The 24,131-nt window shown below is 40.0% G+C and overlaps 1 protein-coding gene across 1 annotated transcript in view; it reads right to left on the bottom strand.

Moving 5' to 3' along the window:
- Positions 1–1,326: 1,326 nt before the first annotated feature.
- The window catches only part of SPATA16 (spermatogenesis associated 16), an 81,908-nt gene continuing 59,103 nt past the window's right edge, over positions 1,327–24,131 (bottom strand). The window contains exons 8-10 of the mRNA XM_074878172.1: positions 20,167–20,331; positions 15,601–15,684; positions 1,327–2,209 (exon numbers count right to left, since the gene is read on the bottom strand). Of these exons, the coding sequence (XP_074734273.1) occupies positions 2,093–2,209; positions 15,601–15,684; positions 20,167–20,331 (366 nt within the window). The 3' untranslated portion in view covers positions 1,327–2,092. The remainder of the gene's footprint in view (positions 2,210–15,600; positions 15,685–20,166; positions 20,332–24,131) is intronic.

A 24,131-nucleotide genomic window follows, 5' to 3' on the forward strand; every position in this document is an offset into this window, starting at 1 on the left:
TCATGGAGTAAAGTTGACTCTCAAAGAGTCCTGAATAAAATACTATGCAGATTTGGGCCTGGGAATGTATGTATTACAGATGGATATTTTTGGAAAAAGCAGTGCCCTTTTCCCTGACAGAAGCTCCTTTCGTGTTTGCTTTGTGTTGTTTCATAGCTGACTTCATCTCCTGACAACTGCTTTAGTCTGTGGCTTTCTGGAGGCTAAAGGGCACTGTAGCCAAGTGTTGGCCTAGATGTTTCTGACACCTTACAGATTGATTTGGGCTATGGCCTCTCTCTCTCAGTGATGTATTGATCTGCAGCATAAGACAGTTTCTGCCCTACCTGATACCTAAAAAGTGAAATGTCACATCTTGTCTCGGATCTGGGTGTCTCACAAAGCTCCACGATGAGACTGGTATGTCTTTCTCGGTGTGCTCAGATCAACTTGTTCATGTTGCACAGACGCCTCTTTTTCACTGGCAGTGTTGCTTTTCTGTTCCCAAAGATCACCTGTTTTCAGTGCACTTTATTATTTTTCATCATTCTAGGTAGAAATACCTGATTTTGCATTAAATATTGCAGAATTGTAAGCCAGCTTGCATCCAATTAAGAGTATTTGCTGAAGAGCCTCATGATTTACCAAACTGTGTGTTGACTGTGACTTGATGATCCGTGGGGAGCAGTCTTTCTGATTTAGTGTGTGTCTGCTCATCAAAGATGGATGATTGCCACTATGTGTCATAAAACTTCATCTGACAAAACCAACTCCATAGCAAAATAATGCCATCTCCAAAGGGCAATAATTCTTTGCTTCTCTGTCCCACATGTTTAAGGAGCTCAGACTAGCTCAGATTTTCTCAAAAAGATTTCTTTATACTTATTCTGTTAACAATGAACAAAGGGCGATCAAAGCTTTTTTGCTAGTTCTTTCTTAGTTTTCAAAAATCTTTTATGAGAGCCTAGGAAGATGGTCTCTAGCAGCTAAAAATCTGTAGGATTTAGACTCCTATCTGTGATAAATAGATGATGGGAATTAAGTGGCTAAATACCTTTGAGGTCCTGGATTTTTAATTAAATCTTAGGGCTGGGGGGTGGATTTTTCCTTTCTATCTTTTTGTTTTAAAGTCACCCTTGAGTGAGAAAATATAATGAACTGAATGCTGTTTTCATAGGGTGAGGTTATTTTCTTACAAAGTAAACACAGTGAACAAAAAGGAGATGCAGCCTTAGAAGAGACTGCACACATCAGCTGGGGTTGCCTGTCAAACATCATCTGATAAGGTGATCTCTATTGAAAAGTAGGTGCGTTGCTTCGCTCACTGGTGACAGGTGTCGGGGGATTTGGGAGCCTGTGCTGCCACGAAGACCAAAGCGATGTAAGATGTGCCTACGCAACAAACTGCTGCCGTGGGAGCACAAATGTGTCACTGATCCTTAACCAACAGATTTGCACTGGAGAAGGCAGGTGCTGTTATTCTCTTTCCTGGAGTGTTTGTGCATTTTTAAAAAAACAATTACCATATAATGAGGGAAAAAATCACCCTTAGGGCACAGACGAGAGTGAAGGACTTCACACTCTTAACCATGGGGCAACAGCTGGGCTCCTTTATTTTTTCTTTCTTTTTTTGTAGTGTTGTGTTTCTTGCAGGATGCCAATTTTCATCTATAGATTGTACCAATATCTGTAGTGTAAGGCATTAGATTGGAAAGAACGCAATATGAGGCTGAATTTTTCTTAGCTAAGGATGGAGGGATCTCTGTTTTCAGTGCTTCTCGGGTGATAATCAAGCCAGCAGGATTTTATAGAGTTTGGATGCAGAATATTCTCAGAGCAGAAAAATACAGGCCCCGTTTTGACTGGGTGTTACTATTTAAATAAACAAGACAATTTAAAATAAGCCTTTCATGGACTTTTTATCCAGCCAGTTAAGACTAATGAAGTACAGAAGTGTCTTGCTAAAGTTATTCCATAGTGAGGAGAAGGCTCATTAAGTGGAAAGGTGGCTTTTGTTGACCTGTCTATCAAATATCTACAGTGTTAATTTTCTTGTTTGCTGTGTGGCCATGTCTTTAATGCTGGTGAGGGACAGTTTTGTATTTCCTAGTCTCTAATGTTGCTGTGTACTTTGAGTACTCTTCATTTTTTCCTTCTTAGCTGCTCTCAGCCTTTTGTTCTTTAAGTAATTGTCTTCTACTTGGTATAAGTAGTCTTCAATTAGTCCAATCTGCAATTATAAAGAAGCGGTGTCAGAAGCATGTCCCTTCCCCTCTATAAAAACTTTAAAAACTTTTGCAATTAGTTTATTTCAAAACTAATTGTCATTAGAAAGAAAAATACATGAAGGCACCTCTCATACAATTGGCTGGAGTAGCAGTACCTGATTTCATAAATTTTTTTTTCGTCCCTTTCTATTTGGATTCAATTACTTTACTGCTGTGGAATAGACCTTTCATTGAAATCTGTACATTGAAAACAGGAATTTATCACAACTCTGTCTTTAAATGGCATTGAAAAACAGCCACTTTAAAAGGAAGGGATGATGAGGAAATTAATCTCAGGCAAGTTTTTCTTGATAAGGAAAGAGAACAGAGGCTTCTGGCATTTATACGCCAAAAATCAACACATGGAGAAAAATGAGTATTCCACATTGCTGTGGCAAGAACCATTTTTCTATTAAATCAAAATGAAGTTCTGAATAAATATGTTTTCCCATGAATATAATACACTAGTGAATACAGTAGAAGAATAGATGACTTCAGTGTCCCCCCCCAAAATAAAAATGTAATTATTCTAATAAAGAGTACATTCAGATAGTCACATCTTCCTTGCAGGGGTGATTTCAAAACAACCAAAAATATAGATTAATAGTACTGTGTACAGGTATTCTGTAAATACCAGGCATTCATAATTTTATGGCTATCTCTCCCCATACCTTACCTTTATTCATAACCTTTGTCAGCTTTTGCGATATGCAGCGTTTCTGTGAGGTGAAGATGAGAATCATCTCCCTTCACACTGAGTTATACTCAAGACCTAGACCCTATATAATGTGGGGATCTAAAGAATCAATCTTCCAATTGCATTTTAAGCTGAAATATTTTTTTTTTTTTTTAAAAGTCTGAATCTATCATCCTGACATGCATTCAGAGGAGCATTGCTTCTTTAGGCACAATACAGAACAGCTGACTGTGAATTAATCTGAGTGTGGCTTCCTATTGTATTTATTCATATATTGAGCTGTTACTAAAGTGCTCTTCAGCCCTGAAGTTGAAGCTGTGCTGTCTGCTCTGGCCATGGTTTGTGTTGGTGAGGGGTTTGCATGTGTGGGAGAGAGAAAAGGAGGCAAGCAGAAAAGTTTATGGACAATTACATCTGCCTCCCTGGGGTGTCGAGGGCACAGGGAGCGCGTTTGGGAGAGGAGCTCTGCTACCTCCTCCCCACGAAGCTTGCAGGGGTGACATTTTCAGCTGATGGACTTCACGTAGCACCGTGCATGATGCTATGGAAAAGAGTTTTCTACCATGCTGGTGAACCTTGATGGGCACTTGCTCATGGGCTTTTGCTCCTTTGTGGCAGAGAGGTCCGTTGCAACAGGAGCACGGGAAGGCTGGGGCTCTCTGAAGACAGCCTCACAGGCTGGCTCTGCTGTGACGTGCTCACCATATAAACATGCGGAGGATTAGAGAAAGGAGTCATTATGCTAGGCTCATTTTTAAGAAGCTGAAATAAAAGCTTAGGAAGTCATTGATCTGGCCAAAAGCACACAGGAAGTCTCAGAAAGACTAATCACTTAGTGCCGAGCTCCAGTCCAGGGGCTTAGTCATATTAAAAACAACCACCAAACCCCCCAAACTCTTCTGCAACAGACCAGATTAAAATGTCTACATAACTGTCTTCTGTGGTTAGAAGTAATCTTTTCTATTTTGCTTGCGTTTGGATGAGCACAAAGGGTGTTAAGAAGAAGGGAAAAGGGTGCCAGGTGATGGGTAGGTTGTGGGATGAGGGCAAAGGGGGCACCAGAAAAGCCACAGTTTTTACAGCGGCTGCTTTAGGACCATCCCACAGTGGCTGCACTGCTGGTGATACCACCAGAAAGCCCCGGTGGAATGATGTTCCTACCTTGAACCATGGCTTGGCTGCTGTTGTGTGCTTTTCATATTTGTAGAATCCCTGTCAGCTCCAGCCCCCAAAATAAGTTGTAATATGGCATATCAGGGGTGGAAATAATAGTTGCTTACATAATTGCAATGTTACTGACACAGCTGATGAGCTGATGATGTTATTTGCACAGCAGTGATGGCATTCAAACCCTTGCTGACTTACAATTACACTGTATGCTCTGAGCCCTAGCATGATTTAAATTACCATACAAACACAATGAAAATACAGTCTCTTGACAAGATAAGGTGGGGGGGGGGGGGCGAGGAATGGCTTAAAAATCTCTTTTCAGTGGATGCAGTGTTCAGTAGTGCTTATTCATGGCTTTTTAGCTTGCACATTTCATTTTAAGAAAGTAAATTGGAAGCATTATGTTCTGCCTTTTTGCCTTGATTTAAAACCTCCTTGTGCCCGCTCTTCTGCTGTCGGACTGCGGTGAGCCACCTTCAGGGCTCTCATTGGGAAATGCAAATTTTGTAAATCAATAGCTTCACTTTTTTCTTTTTTTTTTTTTTTTTTTTCCCTCCCAATAACTGTTTAAATAAGAATCCATGTGGATGGGAGTAGGTAGAAAGACAGTTTGTAGCCAGCCCCAACATGATTAGTGTTAGACCAAGAGCTGTTGTAGGAAAATGGATTTTGGAAAAGACTTGTGACTTACTACCAAGCAGAGCAATAACTGGCTACAGACTGATGCTAATCCTGAATCCCAGGGTTATATAGCTGAACCCTGCAGCTACGATATAGGCTAAAGCAGCACTGAAGCCCAAGTAGAGAGCTCTGCAGGACCTGGTTCGCAGCAGAGCATTCGCTCCTGGTGTTGCCAGTGATTCACGGGAGTCATTTTCGGCCTGATCCCAACCCACACAGAGATCAACAACGTTGGGTCAGACCTTGGCACTATATGTACCTGGATTATGTTTCCCCACCTCTAACCCCCCCAGTCCACATCGTGTCCGTGTGTGCTACAGTCTGTGGCTGGGAGCTGGTCAGCAGCATCGCATCCCATCTGCAGGGGCTGTGCTCAGCTCTTGGTAGCTGAACTTGCTGCTTGACATCCTTGGAGTGAAGTCTCTTAAATACTCTCCTGAACATATGAAACCATGCTTCTCCCATCTACCCAGCTATACAGTGTCTTAATAGTCTTGTCTCAAGTGCCTGGTGACCTGAGAACTTATGAAGACAAATTGGGCTTCAACCTATTTTTAATCCTCCACTGCTATGACATTTTACTTTCAAGATATCCTGAGCGTTTGCCCCCCGTTACTCCCAGCAGTGCAGTGGCAGCATTTCTACTTTGGATCAATGTCTACAGCCCTGGCACAGCTCGAGGCTCCTTGGTGCACGACTGCCCATGTATTCAAGTTCCTCCCATTTCTTCCTCATTAGTTTCTGATTTCAGGCTGCCCCTGACCCTATTTCTTTCACTGGATTTTTCTCTCTCTATTTAGTCTGGCCCCTGTGATCAGCTGCAGGAAGCAGGAAAAAAAGGGAATGGACAGAATGAAGATCAAATGGAAAGAGGGAAGAAATAGAAACAAAAGATGCCTTTAAAGGAAATTACATGCTTATTCTACAGCATATCTGTGTGGTACCTATAGGTCCTTTGGGATCAAGCTAAGCAGAGAAGTGTAGGGGTCTGGGGACAGAAATTTGAAAATGAATCAGGTACTCAGTAGAGTTTATTTTGTGCTCTTTATGTTAATATTGCATTTATTTCACATTGTCCCAAAATTCTCCTTTGTGCTTCAAATTCTTGCATTGATAATATTTTGTGGAAATTGTTGATTTGGGGAGGGACAGAACAAAAAGCAAGGGAATTAACTTTGAGAAAACACCTAGGTTTATGCAAGAGTACAGATATGTACTGTTGGTGTTTCAACTGTCTGCCTTCAGTTTTACACCCATGTGTCCAGAAAGGTACCTGGGGAATCAGAGCAATGGGTTAATGCTGGGTCTGCTTGCCTGTGCTTAGGGGAATTAAGTTAGGATAGAGAGATCCCTAGGCTGGTAGCTGAATGAAAACAAGAAACAGGACAAGAAAAGCAAACTTGTTTGGCCCACCTGGAGGAAGTGACACTGTTTTTTAAGCCGGAGGAATGAATGGGAAGGACAAAACCTCTGTGTGTGCCCTCAGACCAAGAAGCTGCTGGCCTCGATGGCACAACCTTTGCTGTGTTGTTGAGACACCAGCACAGAGCTGCAGCACCGACAGGCCATGTCTCAAAAGTATTTCTGTTCTTTTATTCTTGGGGAAAATCAGCTGAATGAGTGAGGTTGTGTCTGCCTTTCCTCAGTGCCACACATCAAGGTGTTTTTATTCTGACATGGAGTGAGAAAGTGAAAAGCATAATTAGTGCACCAGAAGTACCTGGATGGACTGTAAGTCAATTAGTCTGCTCTGAATCCTGGTTCTGAGTTTGCTGGGAGAAGAAAATGATCTGTGGTCCATGTGGATACTGAGGTGATCACCTCATTCTTAACTGAAATGGTTTGCCATCATTCTCTAAGTTTGGGCAGAATCATGAACACATGGTTTTGGTGCACTTATCTAATGGAGTTTATGAAAACAGAGAGCAACAAGCAATGCAACAGGATTAGCTGGAGGGGTGAACCGCAGAGGGTCTAATCAGGTGAGGCAAAATATGTTTTCCCTTCGGTTTAGGATTTGATTTGGACCTACAGGAGTTTTTGAAAATGACATTATATAGATCCACACAAAGATAAGGAACAATACAGGCCTTGTTTGGAGCATGTAAAAATACTTCTAATCTCGCCCTTTTGTACATGTTGTCTGGTGATAGATAAAGGGGAGAGACTTGCTGCTGTGAGCGTTCAGCCCTGCTCTCTGGATGCCATCCTGATTGATTCACTCGTGGTGTGGAGGGATATGTAAGCAGCACTTGCTGGCTGAGCTCAATTACAATCATCGAAAGATTTCAGTGTAAGGGACCTCTGGAGGTCATCTAGACCAACCTCCTCTTCAAAGCAGGGCTTCATGGGAAATTCACATCTCCTTTTCTGAAAAACTTACTGCATTTCTGGTTGCAGTAACTTGCCTGGATACATCTGGTTTTGCCCTGAAATACCACAATATAAGTATATTCTTTGCCCTTCCTATGCACTCATTGGGATAAGACATCCCACATACTGTTCCTAATTACATGATGTGTACCAACTACGATGGGGGAACACTGTGATGCTATCCATCATTCAGCATGGTTTTGTCCAAGTCCTGATGGGCCACAGATGTCATGAAACTTGTCAACCTTTGCTGCAAGGGGGCTGTTCCAAGGAACAGATGTCCATGTTCAATGGCTTACTAACTGTAAGACAAAGGAAGCTTCGCAGCTTATCCAAAAATGGGGGAGCTATTCTCATCACAAGTTAACTTGAAAACACATGTGTCTTTCTTAAAAGATCAGCATGAATTTAAATACAAATGCAAAATGTCTGTTATAGTACCTGCTAAAGAGTTTAGAACAAAATGAGAAACAGCCAAGATCCCACAAGGACAAACTCCTGTAGGAAAATAACTTTGTTTAGAAAAAAATGTAGATGGATAACCAGAAAGCAGACCCTGTAAACTGTAAAACTGTAAAAGTACGTCTTGCATGGGTGCATGTGTATGCATTCTCTATAATGCCTAAACATCCGAAATCCCAGTACAGATCAGGGAGTCACTCTCAAATAAGAAACAGGTCCTTTTGAAAATATATGCAGGAGCTATAAATAACATGTAATGGCAAAAAGGATCTTCTGGCATACAGAATCTATTTTTATTACTTGAGAGCTATTAGTAATAGAAGGCAAATGAGCTGCCTTTAAACATGAAGTACCTCTCAACATTTTCTTTTGTCTCCCAGAGCTACTTGCTAAAGCACTCTTTGGAGTGAATATACCAAAGAAACAGTACTTGAAGGGTCTATGAGTAAGTAGGGATGGCTGTATAGAGCACAGAGGAAAAGCTTGAGAAAAGCTACTCATATTTTAATAAAAATTAAATCCCAGTCTGTACCTTCCATTAAGGTCAGTTAGAACAAAGGTTTCTCAGTATTGGGGGAAAAAAAAAAAAATCACGATTTTACTGTTTGTGTGTTAAGTGAAGAGCATTTGAGCTGCTATGGCTGCTTTTGGAAGGGGTTTGCAGAGTAACGCATGATCCGAAATGCCATGGGCAGGCCAGAGTCACTTCCCTACGTTTGTTTGGCAATGTAACCCCACTGACTGCGCAACTCTGTCCCTGGACCCACCCACTTCTAGAAATGCTCATAGCTTCACATGCCGATGCCAAAGATAAATACGTTGTCCCTCATGCTCCATTTCTGTGTTTTCACATGCCTCGTTTGTACTCACTGCCTTTCTTTAAAGAAACAAGTCTGACAGACAGCTCCGTAGTGCATTTCCATTGTAAAGGAGTAAGTTCAGTGAAACACTGAAAGGCAGTGTTTGCCAGTAGGTTCTTAGCACTCTAACAAAGCTTCAATGCTAAAAGCAGATAGAAAAAAAGAGTGTTTGTTGATGAGGAACTGAATAAGAATAATATTGATGCTGGTAATGAATTACATTTATTAACTACCTTACAACTCAGACAGTCCTTTTGGACTTTATAAGCTCTCTTGAAATCACTGTCCAGTGCAGTGTTTGCTATGAGCAGTCTTATTGACTCATGCTATTTTTCACAGCAGTAACAATACCTGGTAGCAAGTGTTTATAGGGCTGGACACCTCCTCTGGTAGAGGGCAGCAGGTAAGCAGACTGCTCATTTATAACTGACAGCATGATTAGCAAGGGCTGGGGAAATGTTTATCTAAATCCTTACGTGGGGATTATTAATGTCCAGAATTGCCTGTGATTTAACTGCCAGGCAGCTACAACCAGCTACATTATTCCAATGTTTAGGACATTTACTGCTCAGTTGCTAGATTTGCTGTATTTAATATTATTCCAGTGACTTATCATACCATATAGCTTGGTGGAATAGACCAAAGCCTTTCTCATCACAAAACACTAGTTCCCAATAGCATTAGCAGTGTTTTGTTGTAGCTGTGATGGCCTAAGCATTTATGGGTATAGATGATATCTGTTATTAGACCAACTGATTTAGCTGGAAAAAACCATGCTTTTACGTACAGAAACTTTCCTTCTGGTGTGGAACAGCAAACTTGAAACTTCCCAAGTCTGCTTCAGACTTGAATAAAACCTTGTATGCCCAAAAGCTCACTGTTTCTTAGTAGTGAGAATCTTTGTTTTTATATTGCAATACTGGTCTAGCTGTGATGCGGAGGTATAGCTGTTTAGTGTGTGGTCGCTAAATAGCTCAGCTTTATATTAAATGCTGGTGTCTGGAGGGTGGGAAACGGGTAGGATGCAATTGCTTCTTCCACTGTAGCTGAGGGCTATGTAGACATCTTGCTGGGGCATCTTTTCTTCTCTTGTATGCAAGACACAAAGAACCAGAGACTCATGAGGGCAGAAATTGATTTTAGGGACCAGGAGTATTGATAACTGCTGAAATCCCACTGTCACCTCTCTCTTTCACAAAGAGCTCTGTGAATGCTGTCACACTTTTATTGTCCCTACAGTGGGGCTGAATTTATTAATGGCACTTTTTGGTTCCTACATTTCTTTTGTATTGCTTCAGATTCAGTGGGGCAGATCTCATTTTCTACTCATGTACTCTCCTAACTTCCTCTGCCTGCTCTGAAAACTTCATTCAGTGCCAGGTTAGAAATCTGCCACAGTTACTTCCTATCCCTCTCGAGGCTGTTGCTGATTCTGAGTTAATCCTTTCCAGAATGTCTTAATATGTTTTTTCTAATCTTAGCATGAAGCCAATCTTTGGTCAACTTGAACAAAAATTTTTGTAGTTTTACCTGGTTGCTCTGCTCTTAGTTTCCTTCATTCTCAGTCTGCCTGAATCAGTGCCACTAATACTATTTTCCTTTTGCATTTGCACTTTTCTGACTTCATTACACATTATATGTTACACATTAGACTTCCACTTCTGTTTCAGAAAATGTGCTTTCCCATCCCTTGCTTTCCCTTTTCACAATGGGTCCATGCGTTCATGAAACGTGTGGCTGCATCACAGTCCTCAGAAGAGAACAAACCAGGAACCAGTTTCCTTTTTATTAATTCAGGAATAGCCAAGTTTGAGTCAAAAGAGTGCACCAAAACGCAACAACTTTTGAAGCTTGTGTGCTTTGAGAACAAGTGCAGTTCCTGGTGGCTGTGGCATGGGCTTGGATGACTTTACAAGACGTTACAAAGTCACATACATCAAATAACTGTCGTACTAGCCAGAACAATACTATTCAGCAACACGTCCACTTTCCATCAACATACTATGAATCTCCCTCCTTGCTCCTCTGGCTGACCAAAACCCTAGCAAGTGTATGGCCCTTTTCCATGGCTTGATTTTCAATTAAGAGATAATGTCAGTGGAAGAGCACAGTTCATCAGATAGTGTTCCCCTGCTGTTGCAGGAGGCAGAGATGTAGTAAACAGAGGTCAACTGCTGAAAATCTGTGTGCCTGACTAAAAGATTATATAATACTTTAGGCTAATTTTACTTCATTTCATATTCACATATATTAGTGCAGCTTTTGTTATATACTTATCCTTATGTAAGTTACATCTGTTCTTTTATTCACTCATCCATGTTTGCTCTGCTTTCAGATTTATGAAACAGGCATTCCACTGAGCTCAGCAAATGATGGGCATAATAACTTATCTAAATTGCAAAGTATGTGATGCCCTTGAGGTAAACTCAGATGTGAAGGTTTTATGAAGTGTCTCACATGTGGAAGTGTAGGAAAGTGTTTATTTGCCAACTCCTGTCTCTCCTTTGACTGTTCAAATGATGTTAAGAGGATCCTATGAAACTGCTATGAAAGCCTAGGGGCTAAATGGAGGAGAGAGTTAGAACTACATTATTATCTTCATAGGGGAAGCAGAGCCATACTGGCACTTGCACTTATATGGCTCTTCTCTCTTTGGATGTCAAAAGTTTCTGGTTGATAGGCTCTAAAGTATCTATTTATTTAACAAAATGCCTCTCACTGTAACAAGATTGTGAGGCTTTATTAATGAATTTATTCTTATGGGATAGGGAAGTCATCTCTTTTTATTTCTTTTTCTCTTACAAGACTGCAGGAAACAAAGGCCCTATAAAGGAAAGGGGGAGCCTTCCTGCCATTTCATGTATCTGAGATACTCTAAACCCCAATGCCTCTGTGCAGCTGCTATAAAGTCCTGTAATGGCCATGCAGAGACCTGGTTCCCTGAGTTACTCAGGATCAAACTTTACTGATAGTCCCGGGATTCATGTTCATGTCAGGTCTCAACAAAGAAGCTAGTCGATAATGGCCAGACCTCGCTATTATGGTAGTGTCCCCATCTGCTTAAGACCCAGTAGCTGGACCAAGTCTTGTGGGACTGAGCTGAATTATTAGATTAGTTCCCCTCAATCTATTTTGGAAGTTTCCTGTTCATTACTGCTGAGCCTTGTGCATCAGAGATCATTGATTAAACCACTGAGCTAAATCAGTTTTGTTAAAATAATAAATTGAAATCTAATTTGAATTGAGAAGAGAATTTACACTTTAAAATCCAGTAAGCAAAAATACATTTCTACCTCTGTTCACTGGTGAAGACTTAAGCCTCTTTAAAAGAGAGGGTTTGATGCTCTTTCCCATAATGTTTCCTATTGACGACTTTAGGTGGGCTTCCCATTCATAAGAGTGGCTTCAGAGAAGTCCATTCTCATGTAATGCTGATGGTGTGATATTTAAGTACCTTCACAACTCAAACTATAACACAATTTAGACAGAGACAATAATAATAAAAAAAAATTCCTAAGCCCTAGTATGATGTCTTGATTCCTCTGTAAACCCAGCAGTCTAGTCACCAGCAAGTTCTGTTTGGGAATTTCTGACAACTATAAAAGGAAGGAAGGAGGTAAAAATTTTTTTAGGAATGCCCATGTTCCTGAAGTAGACTGGGACTCGGTGCATCTGTTAATTGCTTGAAAGGTCTTAGACCCCAGGTGTCTGTTTCCCCACATCACTAATACAAAGCTCACATTTTATCCAGCGGACTGCAAGGAAAAGTGTCAGTAAAATCCTGAAGAATAGGGATTTTGGGAGACTGACCCAGCCTGTTTTTCCTGCCTCTGAGGCATTCTTCAGGGATATCTAGTACGTGGGTAAAGCCTCTGTAGAAGGATAGTTCTTAATCTCCCAAAGTAATCTAGGCTGCCCTGGGTCAGCTCTCCTTGGGACTGGAGAGTCCGTAGCCTGGTAAGACTGAGAAAGGTATCTTCTCTGCAGTGATGTTCTCTTTTCTCCAGCTAATTATGAGGTCATTTTTCATCTCTTTGTATTTAAAGCTTCCAAAAATAATTAGCCTATTTGATAAATCAGTTTGCTTAAAAACATAAATTTGTCAGTGAATTGGATGAGCAGCATAGCACCCAAAACACTTGAAGCTACACATATATTACTACTTTGTCAGTCCTGTGAATTCAAAATTGCCCAGATTAATTTGATAAGCCCTCCACTGTGACAAAAGGAAAAGTGTTTGTGTGTCAGGCTTTGTGCCCTTCTATGTCAGATTTCAGCCTGAATGAATTTTTTATGGCTGACTCTAGAATATAAAACTCTGAAAACAGTGGTTTGTAATGGCAATTCTGACAGACCCTTTAACCATTTGGAAAATAGGCACTGCTATAATTCTGCTGCATTAGAGAAAATTTTTGAGTGCTTTCATTAGGTGCAACAGCTGTTTCTATTGCAAAAGCCAAACTTCATTGGTGGTAGTGTAGCTGTCAGCTTTCCAGAGTTTTGCGTTTATAGCTGATTCTATAAACTCCTTTATGTTCTTTTTCGCTTTCCAATATATGTAAATTAATTCAATAGCAAAAATACAAATAACTACCTTGTAACTAGATGTGTGTGAAGGTTCTTTTTAGGCTCCTACAATCAGTGTCATGTGATGAGCGTACTGAGAAATACCGAGCTTTTCAAAATAGTTCTAGCACAATTGACAGGCAGTAATCCACACCACATCAATTTTTAATCATCAGATTTAATCCTCCTTCTTAGTAATGTGTTTTGTAACCTAGCGTAACATTCTTAATTAGAGCTGATTTAAAAAAAACTCACTCCACAAACGAACAAAAAAATCGAACAAAAAAACTTCCAAGCTTCCCGAGTGTTTTCCTGTCTCCTCTATTTAAAGAGAATTTTTTCCTAAGAACATACTGAATATGCTGAAATTAAATTTTGGAAAAAAGTAAAGCAGAAAAGAAATATTTGATGATGCTTTTCATTTCTTTGCTCAGATATATATAGAAAAATATTCTTGTATTATGAAAGAAACAGTAAGTTCTGCTTGGAACAAGATACCTCAAAGCAAATAGTTATCTGAGTTGTCAAAAATGAAATGCAAAACTATGTTCAGAATGCAAACAAATTTTGAAGCACCAAATTTTAAAATGGCAGAGAGCAGATTTTCATGGATTCAGTAAATTTTATTCCCTAATACTGAATTATGCACAGATTTGTGTGGCATAATATGGGATACCAGTCCACTTTTAAATGTTAGCTTGATTTCTGTTAAGATTATACTGAAAGTAAATTATTCAAAGAAATATAAAGGATGTATGTACATACATACATATGAATACACTGAAAGAGGATACTTTATTTTACTGAATTTGTAATGAAATTTTAGCCACTGTCTGTTGAAATATGTGGAATCTTTTTGGTACCACCAACAAACTTCTAATGAGCCTTTAATAAATATTTAGGTATCTGTGTACTTGGTCTAACTTTTAGCTGCGATCCTTTCTCAGCAGCCTCTGAACTGTGGTCATTCAGAGTTGTGAAAATTGCACTGGTAATTCAAGCACGTAACTGTGGATTAAAATCCTGACTTTTGAAAAAACTTTGGAAAACTCTCTTTGATATTTAAGTCTATTATCTGAAAATGGGGAGGATAAGTGCTGGAGAAGTACAGAGAAAAGGTTAGTTGTAAATACATCATTGATGCTTTGCCTTCATCTAATTATCAATGTTTACTAAATGTGGCAGGAAATATGTATGTAATTGTGTAAATATATATCATTCGTATCATACGTAGAGTTTGTATTGCAAAAGATTCTCATACGATCTGTAGGCAGGTGTGAGAGATTTAGAGACTATTCTGGCACAACATAAAAGTGGTATGAATATTTATCTTTTGTTTTGCCTCGCAAGCATTTGAAAGAGATGAAACCTAGTCTGTCTATAATTTTGGGCATTTTGGTTACTTTCTGAAAACATTCTGTACTTGGAAAACTTTATTAAGAGCCACTGATCTGACAGCTAACTGAGGCAATACTCAGACTTTCTCTCAGAGGAGATGCCTTCTGAAATTTTAATTCAAATCACTTGGAAATATAGACTCTGAAAATACCTTGACCCTCCACCCCTGTGATTTCTTTCAGACATCTCTGTCTTATTTGCTTATCCTGGTTACACTGACTCAGTGCAGCCAGGGTTTGGATTTTCAGTATCTTCCCTGAGATCTGTCTGTAAACTCTAAATCCCAAAGATGGACAATTTCAAGTCCCAACAGTGCAGAAATTCAAACCCTCTGTTCTCCAGCCTCCCACCACAGCTGCAGCCCAGAGCGAGTATGTGTCTGTCTGGGATCTGACAGAGCCATAAGACAGAATAAGACCAATGCTTTGAACCATTAGTAACATTTTCCCTTCCTGGTGATGCATTGCTATCCTTTTCCTCAGAAGTGGTTGAATGTTGATGGTGTTGAATGCCCAGAGCTGTGATTTGCTCTGGTTTGAAAGACTTTATAAAAATGTAAGATACTCCTATTAAATCCCAGCCTGACCTATTATTCATTACATCGGGTCAGATTCATCTGTACAGAGAACCAATACAAGACTCCCTGTATTTCACAAATCCTTTAAGAATTAAATTGACCAGTTGCTGTGCAGAGACTCCAGAAAGGCATTTACATGTCTTTTACATCTCACATCACCAAAGCCTCATCTGAGCTCCACTAAGGGACCTAATTTGTTGAACTGAATTTTATTCCCTAACAACTCCCCCCCCCACCCCCCCCAATTAGCACACTACCCCATATGACCAAGATGGAAGTAGAGTTATCAGCCAAAAAAAAGCTATTCAGGGTTTTGGTGTTTTTTTTTTTTTTGTCAATTAGATAACCACATGATACTATTAACATGGACAAAGATCAGCCATAGGGGCTAAAGCAAATAATAAATATGTATTTGTGGCTAGTGCCTGAGCTCTAATAGAGTTCAAGGCACACAGTCAGGTTTCAAATGGCACCTACTTTCTTTTCTACCTTTTGAACAGATATGACTCAGGTGGACATTTACTCCCCAAGGAACGATATACTCTCCTGCCCTTTGCCGCAGGTTTTTACCTTCTGAATTTTATTCCACACACGTCCTTTATCACTACTTCTTCCTTCAAGGGTGTCCATGGCATCTGCCATTAGCGACTGCAGCTGTGGCACCAAGATAAAAATTATCAGTGTGGAATTCACACAGAAATAACTTCTCTAAATACACAGATTAAAACCTAATTAAAAAATCATTTGTACGCTGATGATTTTATTACTCATCTTTCACACAATGAGCACTGCCACCTCATCTTTGCTTCAGCCATTACGCTGTATTATTGTGGATATAAAATACTTAACAATGGGAAAAAATCCTCCGGAAAATTTGTATTTAAACCTATACGTTTTAATGCAGTAAATGTTTATACTTAGTAAAGGAAGACTTGGGTTGTAAAGAATAAAGGCTCCATATTTCATTCTTTAGCTGTCTGGGATATTCTGTGTCGTACATGAATGCTTTTTAGTATTTTCTCCCAAGGCTAATGTATCATAATTTAAGGCAGCATGTAAAACCTCACAAGAGGACAACACTAAAGCTGAGATGTTTTTACTCTAGCTGGAAGTATCTAGCTCATTTTCTCTGCTTTTACTATCCTTTTTCTTTGGCAAACCCTTCCTTCTCCCCATCATTCAGCATAACAGAGCATAAAAACAAGGCTGACAATTTCTAGTGTAAACTATAAAAAGGAGCTGTAGGAAAATACTTGCTAATCAGTCCTTAGTGTTACAGGGAAGGCTAAAATTCAGGTTGGTTGCAGTATTGCCTCACTCCAGTACCCTTCCAGGTTAGTTATAGCATTGCCTCACCCTGCACCCTTCCCAAACACTTGAAAATGTTTCAGTTGCTCTTAATTCAGTAACAGAGAGATAGGGCTGGATCCAGGGTGTCCTCCCACGAGCAGCCATTAGCATCAGTGTTTAGGAACAAACTGGGAGAAACCTGTATTTAATACCTGTGATATTGGTGTGCTCTATTAGGTCTGTTCCAAAATGTTTAGTGGTTAAAGTGAACCCAAACAATAGTTTTTGGTGCTTTTCCCAAATTTGTTACTCATCGCAAGTAGTTGGACAGTATAAGCATAAGCATTCATAGAGAAATTGTCTCTTCTTTCTGTACGTAGATGGGCAGCAGCGTGAGTACATAAGGTGATGAAACGTAAACCATCAGTGTTTAGGTTCATCTGCGCAAGATATAAAAATGCTGCCTTGAGGTTCAAGGAGCAGATCTGTATTTCCTTGTGTTCACTTTTGCATTCAGGTATTTGAAGTTAAAATTCTTTGTCTGTGTCCCAACACTGGATAAAGGATGCAGGAATCTTCTTTTGATTCTCTAAATAAATTTGCTATGGTCGGTTCCAGCCTGCTTTCTCTGTGCTTGTGCAGCCATTAAGTTGAATCTTATTGGTCCCAACATTTGATGAAAACTTTTATTTTTTTTAAGTCATGCATCAGTATTCATGAAAAACAAAACTGCAAATTTCTGGCTCTGACTTTAATGTGAAAAGAGTCAAGAACCTGTCAGAAATTTTCCATCACAATACTTTTATGACAGATAATCTCCTTCTATGAATCCAGAATAGACACAGTCCAGAGATTAAGGGTATTAAGGGCAGAATGGGCAAAGCACAAATCCTACATCAAATCAGGCAAAGGAGGAACTGGTCAGGGGAAGGGGAGGATTTCTCCATCTCTTTTCTTGGAGTGATTCTCTCTGAAAAACTGGTTGAACAGCACCTACCAGGACTGGGACCAGGACCAGGGTCTGTCACCCCTAAGGGGTTGCTCTGACAGATCAACCAGGCTGGAGGTTTCACTGCTTTGGGTGAAAAGTTAAAACAAGAAACCTTCCCAATTAAAATTTCACTGATATTGGTACATGCCAGTGAAAAGCGTCCAGTGTGTGCTCTGGTTTTAATTTTTATCACCCGAAGTTTTTCACCAGCTCCATTGGCAGACAAAATGTGCATGCTACAAGAGTGGGCAGTTGGCAAACCACAGTAATTCTCCCAAAGCTGATTTTTTTTTTTTTTTTTTTTTTTTTTTAAAATTCCCTCCAAGGAAAAATGTGGCATTTTTTAAAATATCTTGTCCTCATTTGATTTTAAATTGAAATAGATTTCTGCTTTTTTAACAAGCTTTCATCTTGATTTACGAGGTACAAATATGGTGACATTGAAATCATAAACCTTGGAAAGATTTTCTTCAGGGTTTTTCTCCACTTATATTACACTGTTCAAGCTAACTGAAATCTTTATTTTGCCAGGGTCTATGAATAAATACTGATCTAAAAAGGCCTCAGCTGAAGTTCTCTGTGCCATAGATTAGAACTCTATTTATTTAGTTACAGGAAGACATTTACACAGAAGAGTTTATAACTGAAGTGCCTTTGGGATCCTTGCTGTATCAGTGTAAATTGCACTATTATAAATTCAGTGTGTTTTAAACTTTATACAACTTATACTGTATGTGATAATAAACATTTGGCATGTTTAGCATTTTCTAACTCACACAATTTAACTGCCTTCCTTGGTCATAAAGCCTTATCTCAGTTTTACCAATGTAAATTCAGAATGACCTCAGAGGAATTACTTTAAATTTTTATTAGTACAAGTGAGATTAGAATTTGGCCAGCTCAGTTTTCTTCATGGAAAAATTTAGCTATGTCTTAAAAATGTTGCTGAAGAGTGAGAAGCGCATGGGGTCAGCATGGGTGCTGTGATTCTGACCCCATGGACATGGTGGGGCTGCCTCCATAGCATCCACTGAGAGCCACTGAATCACACCAGTACAGCCCAGTCCTGCAAATGTTTCATGCTGCCTGGGCTCCAGTGAAATGAGGAGGATGACAGGGAGGCTGAGCATTCATTTGCTCCTTGGATGGTTTGGGCGTGCAGACCCAACGATGGGCAGCAATGTTCTGCTCTTGATGCACTCACGATGTGGTGGGGAAACGGTCCCTACTGGCGTAAGAGGAGCCTCTGCCATGTGGGCTGGTGCCACCAGGAAAGATAAAGCCCATTTATCACTCCCTGGTGAAGTCACTCTGCAAGTTCTTGCTTGCAGTCATGTGCCTTAACACTGTGGTGTCTGAAGTTCACTAAAATATTTTAGCTGCAAAGCATCTGAGCCTCCATTTGCTCTCACAGACTAGATATATTTTACAGCAGGATGACAGAACAAAGAAAAATAAATGAATGCTGAATTAATACATTTTAATGCTCTGGGCAGGGTAGCTGGTAGAGATTCTCTGCCTTTACTCTTTTAAAAAACATTTTTACCTTGGGCTCAGTAAACAAAGCATATGTGTTTCGTTGAAAGATTTACAACCTGTCACTTCAAGTGCGGACCCTTGTCCTGCCCAGTCCTACCCCTAAGAGAGTGAAGACCTTTGTCTTGGGTGGCCTAGAGCCTCCCCCAAAAAGCTTTCCAGGGAGGTCAGGCTTATGATTACTACATGACAAGATACAGACAACAGTGTAATAGCCTGTGCCTAACGTGTGATGTACTGAAAATATTGTACCCTGGAGAAAAACCTATCATCGAGATATCTACCAATAACTCAAGACCCTTTAGTCAGCCTTGAAATGTGGGCCTGCTGAAGTTTAATACTAGAAAACTTGCATCAAAAGGAGAATGTCTTTTAATAACACAGTTTCTTTGCAATGTCGTTTCCCCTTATCTCGAGCCCAGACTTCAAAGTCTGGCAACCACCTCCTGCAGTTGCAGGCCGCTGCTCATCTTCCCTAAAGCAAGCTGCTGTGAAGCTTTAATTCTACAGAGCTTAGGAGCTTTGCGGGACTGCAAACAAATGTCAAGGGACCGGCTTTGGGAAAACCAAGAGTTTTTAGTGAACTGAATTTGGATCACCAAAATTGGACTGTATTTAAATGCAGAGACTGTGGAGGGACTTTTTTTTTTTTTATTTTCCCCTAGAATTAAATGGTTAAATTTTGCATGTACGTGAGCTCCCTCCTCCCTCCCCTATCAGAAAACCTGACAGCCTCATGGAAGAATAACCATATGGTACTTTCTGATTGCAGCTTATTGATATACTATCAAGCTATTAATGACTCTGATTTTGCAACAGCCCTTCTAGCATCACTGCCCTCATTTTACAGAGGGAAAACAAAAGCATAGCAGGTAGACGAGTTTGTTCAGAGACAGGGACCAAGTCATACATGGAACCAGGAAAGAAAATATTTTCTTTCCTTTCCTCCCTCTCCTCAGCTTTAACTAGATTTGGCCTGTTTTGCTGCAGGTGGCTTCTGATGTTAGATATCTTAAAGTAGCATGATCTGAATAATTGCAATCATTTTCCCAGACTGATCTGGGGAGGTTTGGGGGAAAAGAAGAGGTTTTAAAAATATGCCTACAGATGAGTCATGCTGGTTCTATAAAAGTCATCCTTGCAGGTGATTAGCACCTCCTCTGACAAGGCACTGCAGTAGGATTTTAAAACTACTTCAGGTCCGCACATTTGAAAAATTACTTCCAGAGCAAATTGCAGTGCAGTGCTCTGCCCCAGTCCTTCCCTCCCTGGCTCACTGCCTCTAAAGGCCAAAATAAGTATTAGAAATAAATACTTACCAGTTTGGCATCCTGCTGACTGACGTCCTGCAGGTAGGGAATCGTTGCTAGCTCAGCCATCGCTTGATTAATCACTTGGGACTGTTCCTCGACTCTCTGCAAACGGCCGAGGAAGCTGGCGTAATGCAACTTCTCTATCCCACGTGAACATGCACAGTGATTGTCCTGTTTTCTCAGCAAAAGCAAGTAGGTTAGAAGAGAGTCGCAGAAAACACACTTATCCTTTGAGTCCTATGCCTTGAGGCTTGTCATATATTTGTAAAGGTAATACTATAAGCAATGTGGCATCCAGTGCCTTTAAGATAATGCTGCTGACGATCTTTATAGAGGGAAGAAAAAAAGACTTTCTTGCCACAATCTCTCTAGTAGTACTAGAAAAAATAAATATGTAGTCATAATATATGTGAAGGGGAGTCAGCAGATAACAAACATGAATGCAATTTTCTCATTTGGAAATGGCTTTTCCATAATCCCCTCTGTTAAATATCACCTGACTTTTATGGATTGCTTTTAAAGTTTCAGTGAAGAGGTTGAGGAAACTGTGCAGTGTGTCAGCTTATGGTTTGTTTGCAGACTAGGCAAATCCATAGTTTTCAAATATATAACCCTGAGGGACTGAAACCTGCAGAGGTGGTCTCTGATCACCCAGGCAGCTAGGCACATGGTAAATTTTAAGCATGTGAATATAGAAACTCAGCCAAATGCTTGCATAAAATCTCAGCACCTGCTGAAGTGTTTGATGGATGGCAGCCTTACCACCATATTTTCAAAAGTATTCTGATGCCAAAAATGCAAATAAGCACCCTAGTGAGATTTTCAAAAGCAATTTGGCCTAGATTCCTGACGAGATGTAGCCATTGCATATCTGAATGCTCAGCCCGTCAGAGTAAAATTTCCATTCATCTAATCAGGGTTTTGAATGTATTTAAGTGTTTGAAATTCCAAGAATTGGCATCAATTTTCAAAACCACTTCCAGTATTTTTAGCAGACCTTTGTTCCGGCGGTTACATATGTGGCATGCTGATGCTGCCATTTACATAAACTTCCAGGTAGGTGATTCCAGGTCCAATTGTATATTGAACAAGGTGAAGGGAAAGTTTTGAATGACACTTTTTTTTTTTTTTTTTTCCCAATAAATTGTGTCCCATTTTTAAAATGAATTTCTCTTGGCAAAGAATCTTGATCATTTGGTTTGATCTTGATCTTGGTTTTGCAGAAATTTGCATTAGGCAAGCATCTAGTGTTATCAAAATGATTATCAACATAGCTCTTGTATCAAGTCTAACAACATAATGACAATGCTGTTCTTGCTTTCGATATGTCTTACAAGAATAATAATGGAAAAAAAGCTTAGTTTTAACTCTAGAAAAATATAAATACCCCTTTTAATACAATACCTAATATAATTGTAAAATAGTCTGAAATAAAAGACCATGCACTAGAGAGCAACGGCAGGAATGAAGCTATAATCTGGGAGCTCCAGATATGAAAGCAACTGAAAAAGAAAGAGCTGAGCCAATGAACTGGTGTTTCCATTGGCTGAAGGAGAAAATCAAGCACTGCAGAGGGAAAAGGCGCTCTGGTCAGCAGTTCTCTGGAGTATTGCAGATAGCTCCAGTCAGCTGTGTTTGGAGAGGTTAATTTAAACCCAAGCATCATGGAGCAGAGAAGCCAGCACGGTAGGGGATACCTCTTTTGAGAGAAGTGTGGTTTGATTAGTCTATTAATGAAAATGCCAAGAGCTTATTATTCTTCTCAATAAACATATTGCAGGGCTAAATTCCAAAGAGAGCAAACAACTGAAAAGGGAAGGAGAGAGAAAAAACAACGATAACAGAAGGATCGTTGTGTATAAATAGGTACAAATAAGACTGGGGTGGCAATTAAGCTTCTTATAATTCAGGTTGAAGGTCTGCAGTGTTTCACCAAGAGTAGAAAAGGTAGAAGGCTTAACTAGTGAGGACCCACCTCTGTAGCCTCCTTCCCTACTACCACAACCCTGACTCACACAAACCCACCCACCTCTGTAGCCCCCTTCCCTACTACCACAACCCTGACTCACACAAACCCAACAGACTAGTTCGAAGATGGATTTCACTCAATTTATGAATAGGATATTAAGTGACACAAAGGTGTATAATAGCAGGTGGTTTGAGCTGAGGAGCCAGGAGAGCCCTTCCAGGCCTACCTTCTCATGAACTTCTGTTGACCCACCTCTAAGAAGGGAGACCAGGGCAACCTTCTTACAAACTATTTTTATCACTTGAAGAGTCCTTTTCTGAGGTCCTGACCTAGTAGTAGTAGGAGATATCAGCAAGAAAAAAAGATTTCTGTGATCTCCAATATATGAAGCTATAAACGTGATACAGTGTAGTTAGCATGGCACTAAAGGAAGGAACAAAATGGAGCCCCATCTCCACCTGATCATTGACGTTTGAAAGCCAGATAGCTGTGTCCCCAGGTAGAGCTGTGAGCACTAAAATAAGGAGAAGCAATCAGTTAATGAGAGAGAAAGAGGGCTCTTATCATCATGAAATATTCTCACAACACTTTAGTTGCAGCAAAAGGTTTTTCCCTGCTATTCTTGAAATCCACCCAAAACCTTTTTGTGTAAGCACTAAGAAATGAGTATATTGAGTCATCAGTTAAGAAAGCAGGTAAAAATCCTCTCTCATCATGCTGTGTCTGTTGGGGGCTTCTCCAATGATTAAGAAAGTAAAGGCAAAAAGAAAACAATTTTTTCACTGCTTGACTCTCCAGAAAAATACGAGACCATGCCATGTAGCTATGGGAAACAAATTGGGCATCTGTGCCAACATGCACTCTGTGGACATAGCAATGCTATTTAAGTTTATAGTAGGTTGGAAGTAAATAAATAAATAACTGACAGTGGGGTTTTTTTGAAGGGATTAGAGGAGTTTGAACATTGTCGGAGGTGGCGTTTCAGTGACAGTGAAAAATGCAGAAAGAGAAAGTAAATAACTGCTGCTGGCAGGAGAAAAAATTCTACAGGGAGCTGAACCACATGATGAGAATTACATGAACTAGAGCAGAATTCAAGGCGCTACTAAGCTGCAGTAAAAAACATAATAAAGTGGCCAAGCAATCAGATAAAGATGAAACCAGCTCAGGTAGGTACAGTGAAGGTTAAGTAAAGAGCAAACTTAAATGAAGACTTCAGTGAAAAAGAGTTGGCTCCTTTAACAAAGAGAAGAGATACACATTTGAGGAATCAGGTAGCAAAGGAACCAACAAATGTAATATATGGAGTCACAGTTGCATCCTGGTTATAAATGCAGTAACATATGAAGACAATATATTATTAAATTATTACTTTCAGAATGGGCCTCACCCCTATTGTCTGGTATTCCAAGGAGAACTTAAAGAAAAAAGTGAAAATGATCAATTGATGGACTTTCTCCTGAGGACTTTATTCATAATGGGCAGTCTAGCCTGAGGTGGGTGTCCTCCCAAGAGACAGCTTTCCCCAGAAAACTTTTTGCTGCACAAATTCCCTTTAAACAAACAAACAAACAAAAATGAAGGGGTGTTTATCCCCAGAGGTGTCTTTAAAGACCTTCCTTCTAGGAGAGAAATAAGGTCCTGATGCCCAAGGATCAGCCCTGTGACATCCTCATTCCTCTGACCTTGGGATGAAAAAGCACCTACAAAAAAAGCAGATCAGCCTGTTCTGGATGGAGTTTACCTGCTATTGCTAAATACCCAGCACTAACCACGAGTAAAGATAAGACAGGCTTTCATTGCAAAAAGGAGCTGGAGAGCACGTGAGAGGAGTGAATCATGTGTCCGTTCATGTATTGAGAATTTTGGGATGATACCCCCATTTTTTGCTTTTCTCTATACTCAAGAAAGGAGTCATCCCTTATGCAGCTTCTATTTATAAATAAAGTTTAATTGCTGAGTGCTAAAGAAAAAGAAAAGCAAAGTGGTTGGTCAGCCTGGA

Source organism: Strix uralensis, chromosome 9, assembly GCF_047716275.1.
Source record: "Strix uralensis isolate ZFMK-TIS-50842 chromosome 9, bStrUra1, whole genome shotgun sequence".
NCBI lineage: Eukaryota > Metazoa > Chordata > Aves > Strigiformes > Strigidae > Strix > Strix uralensis.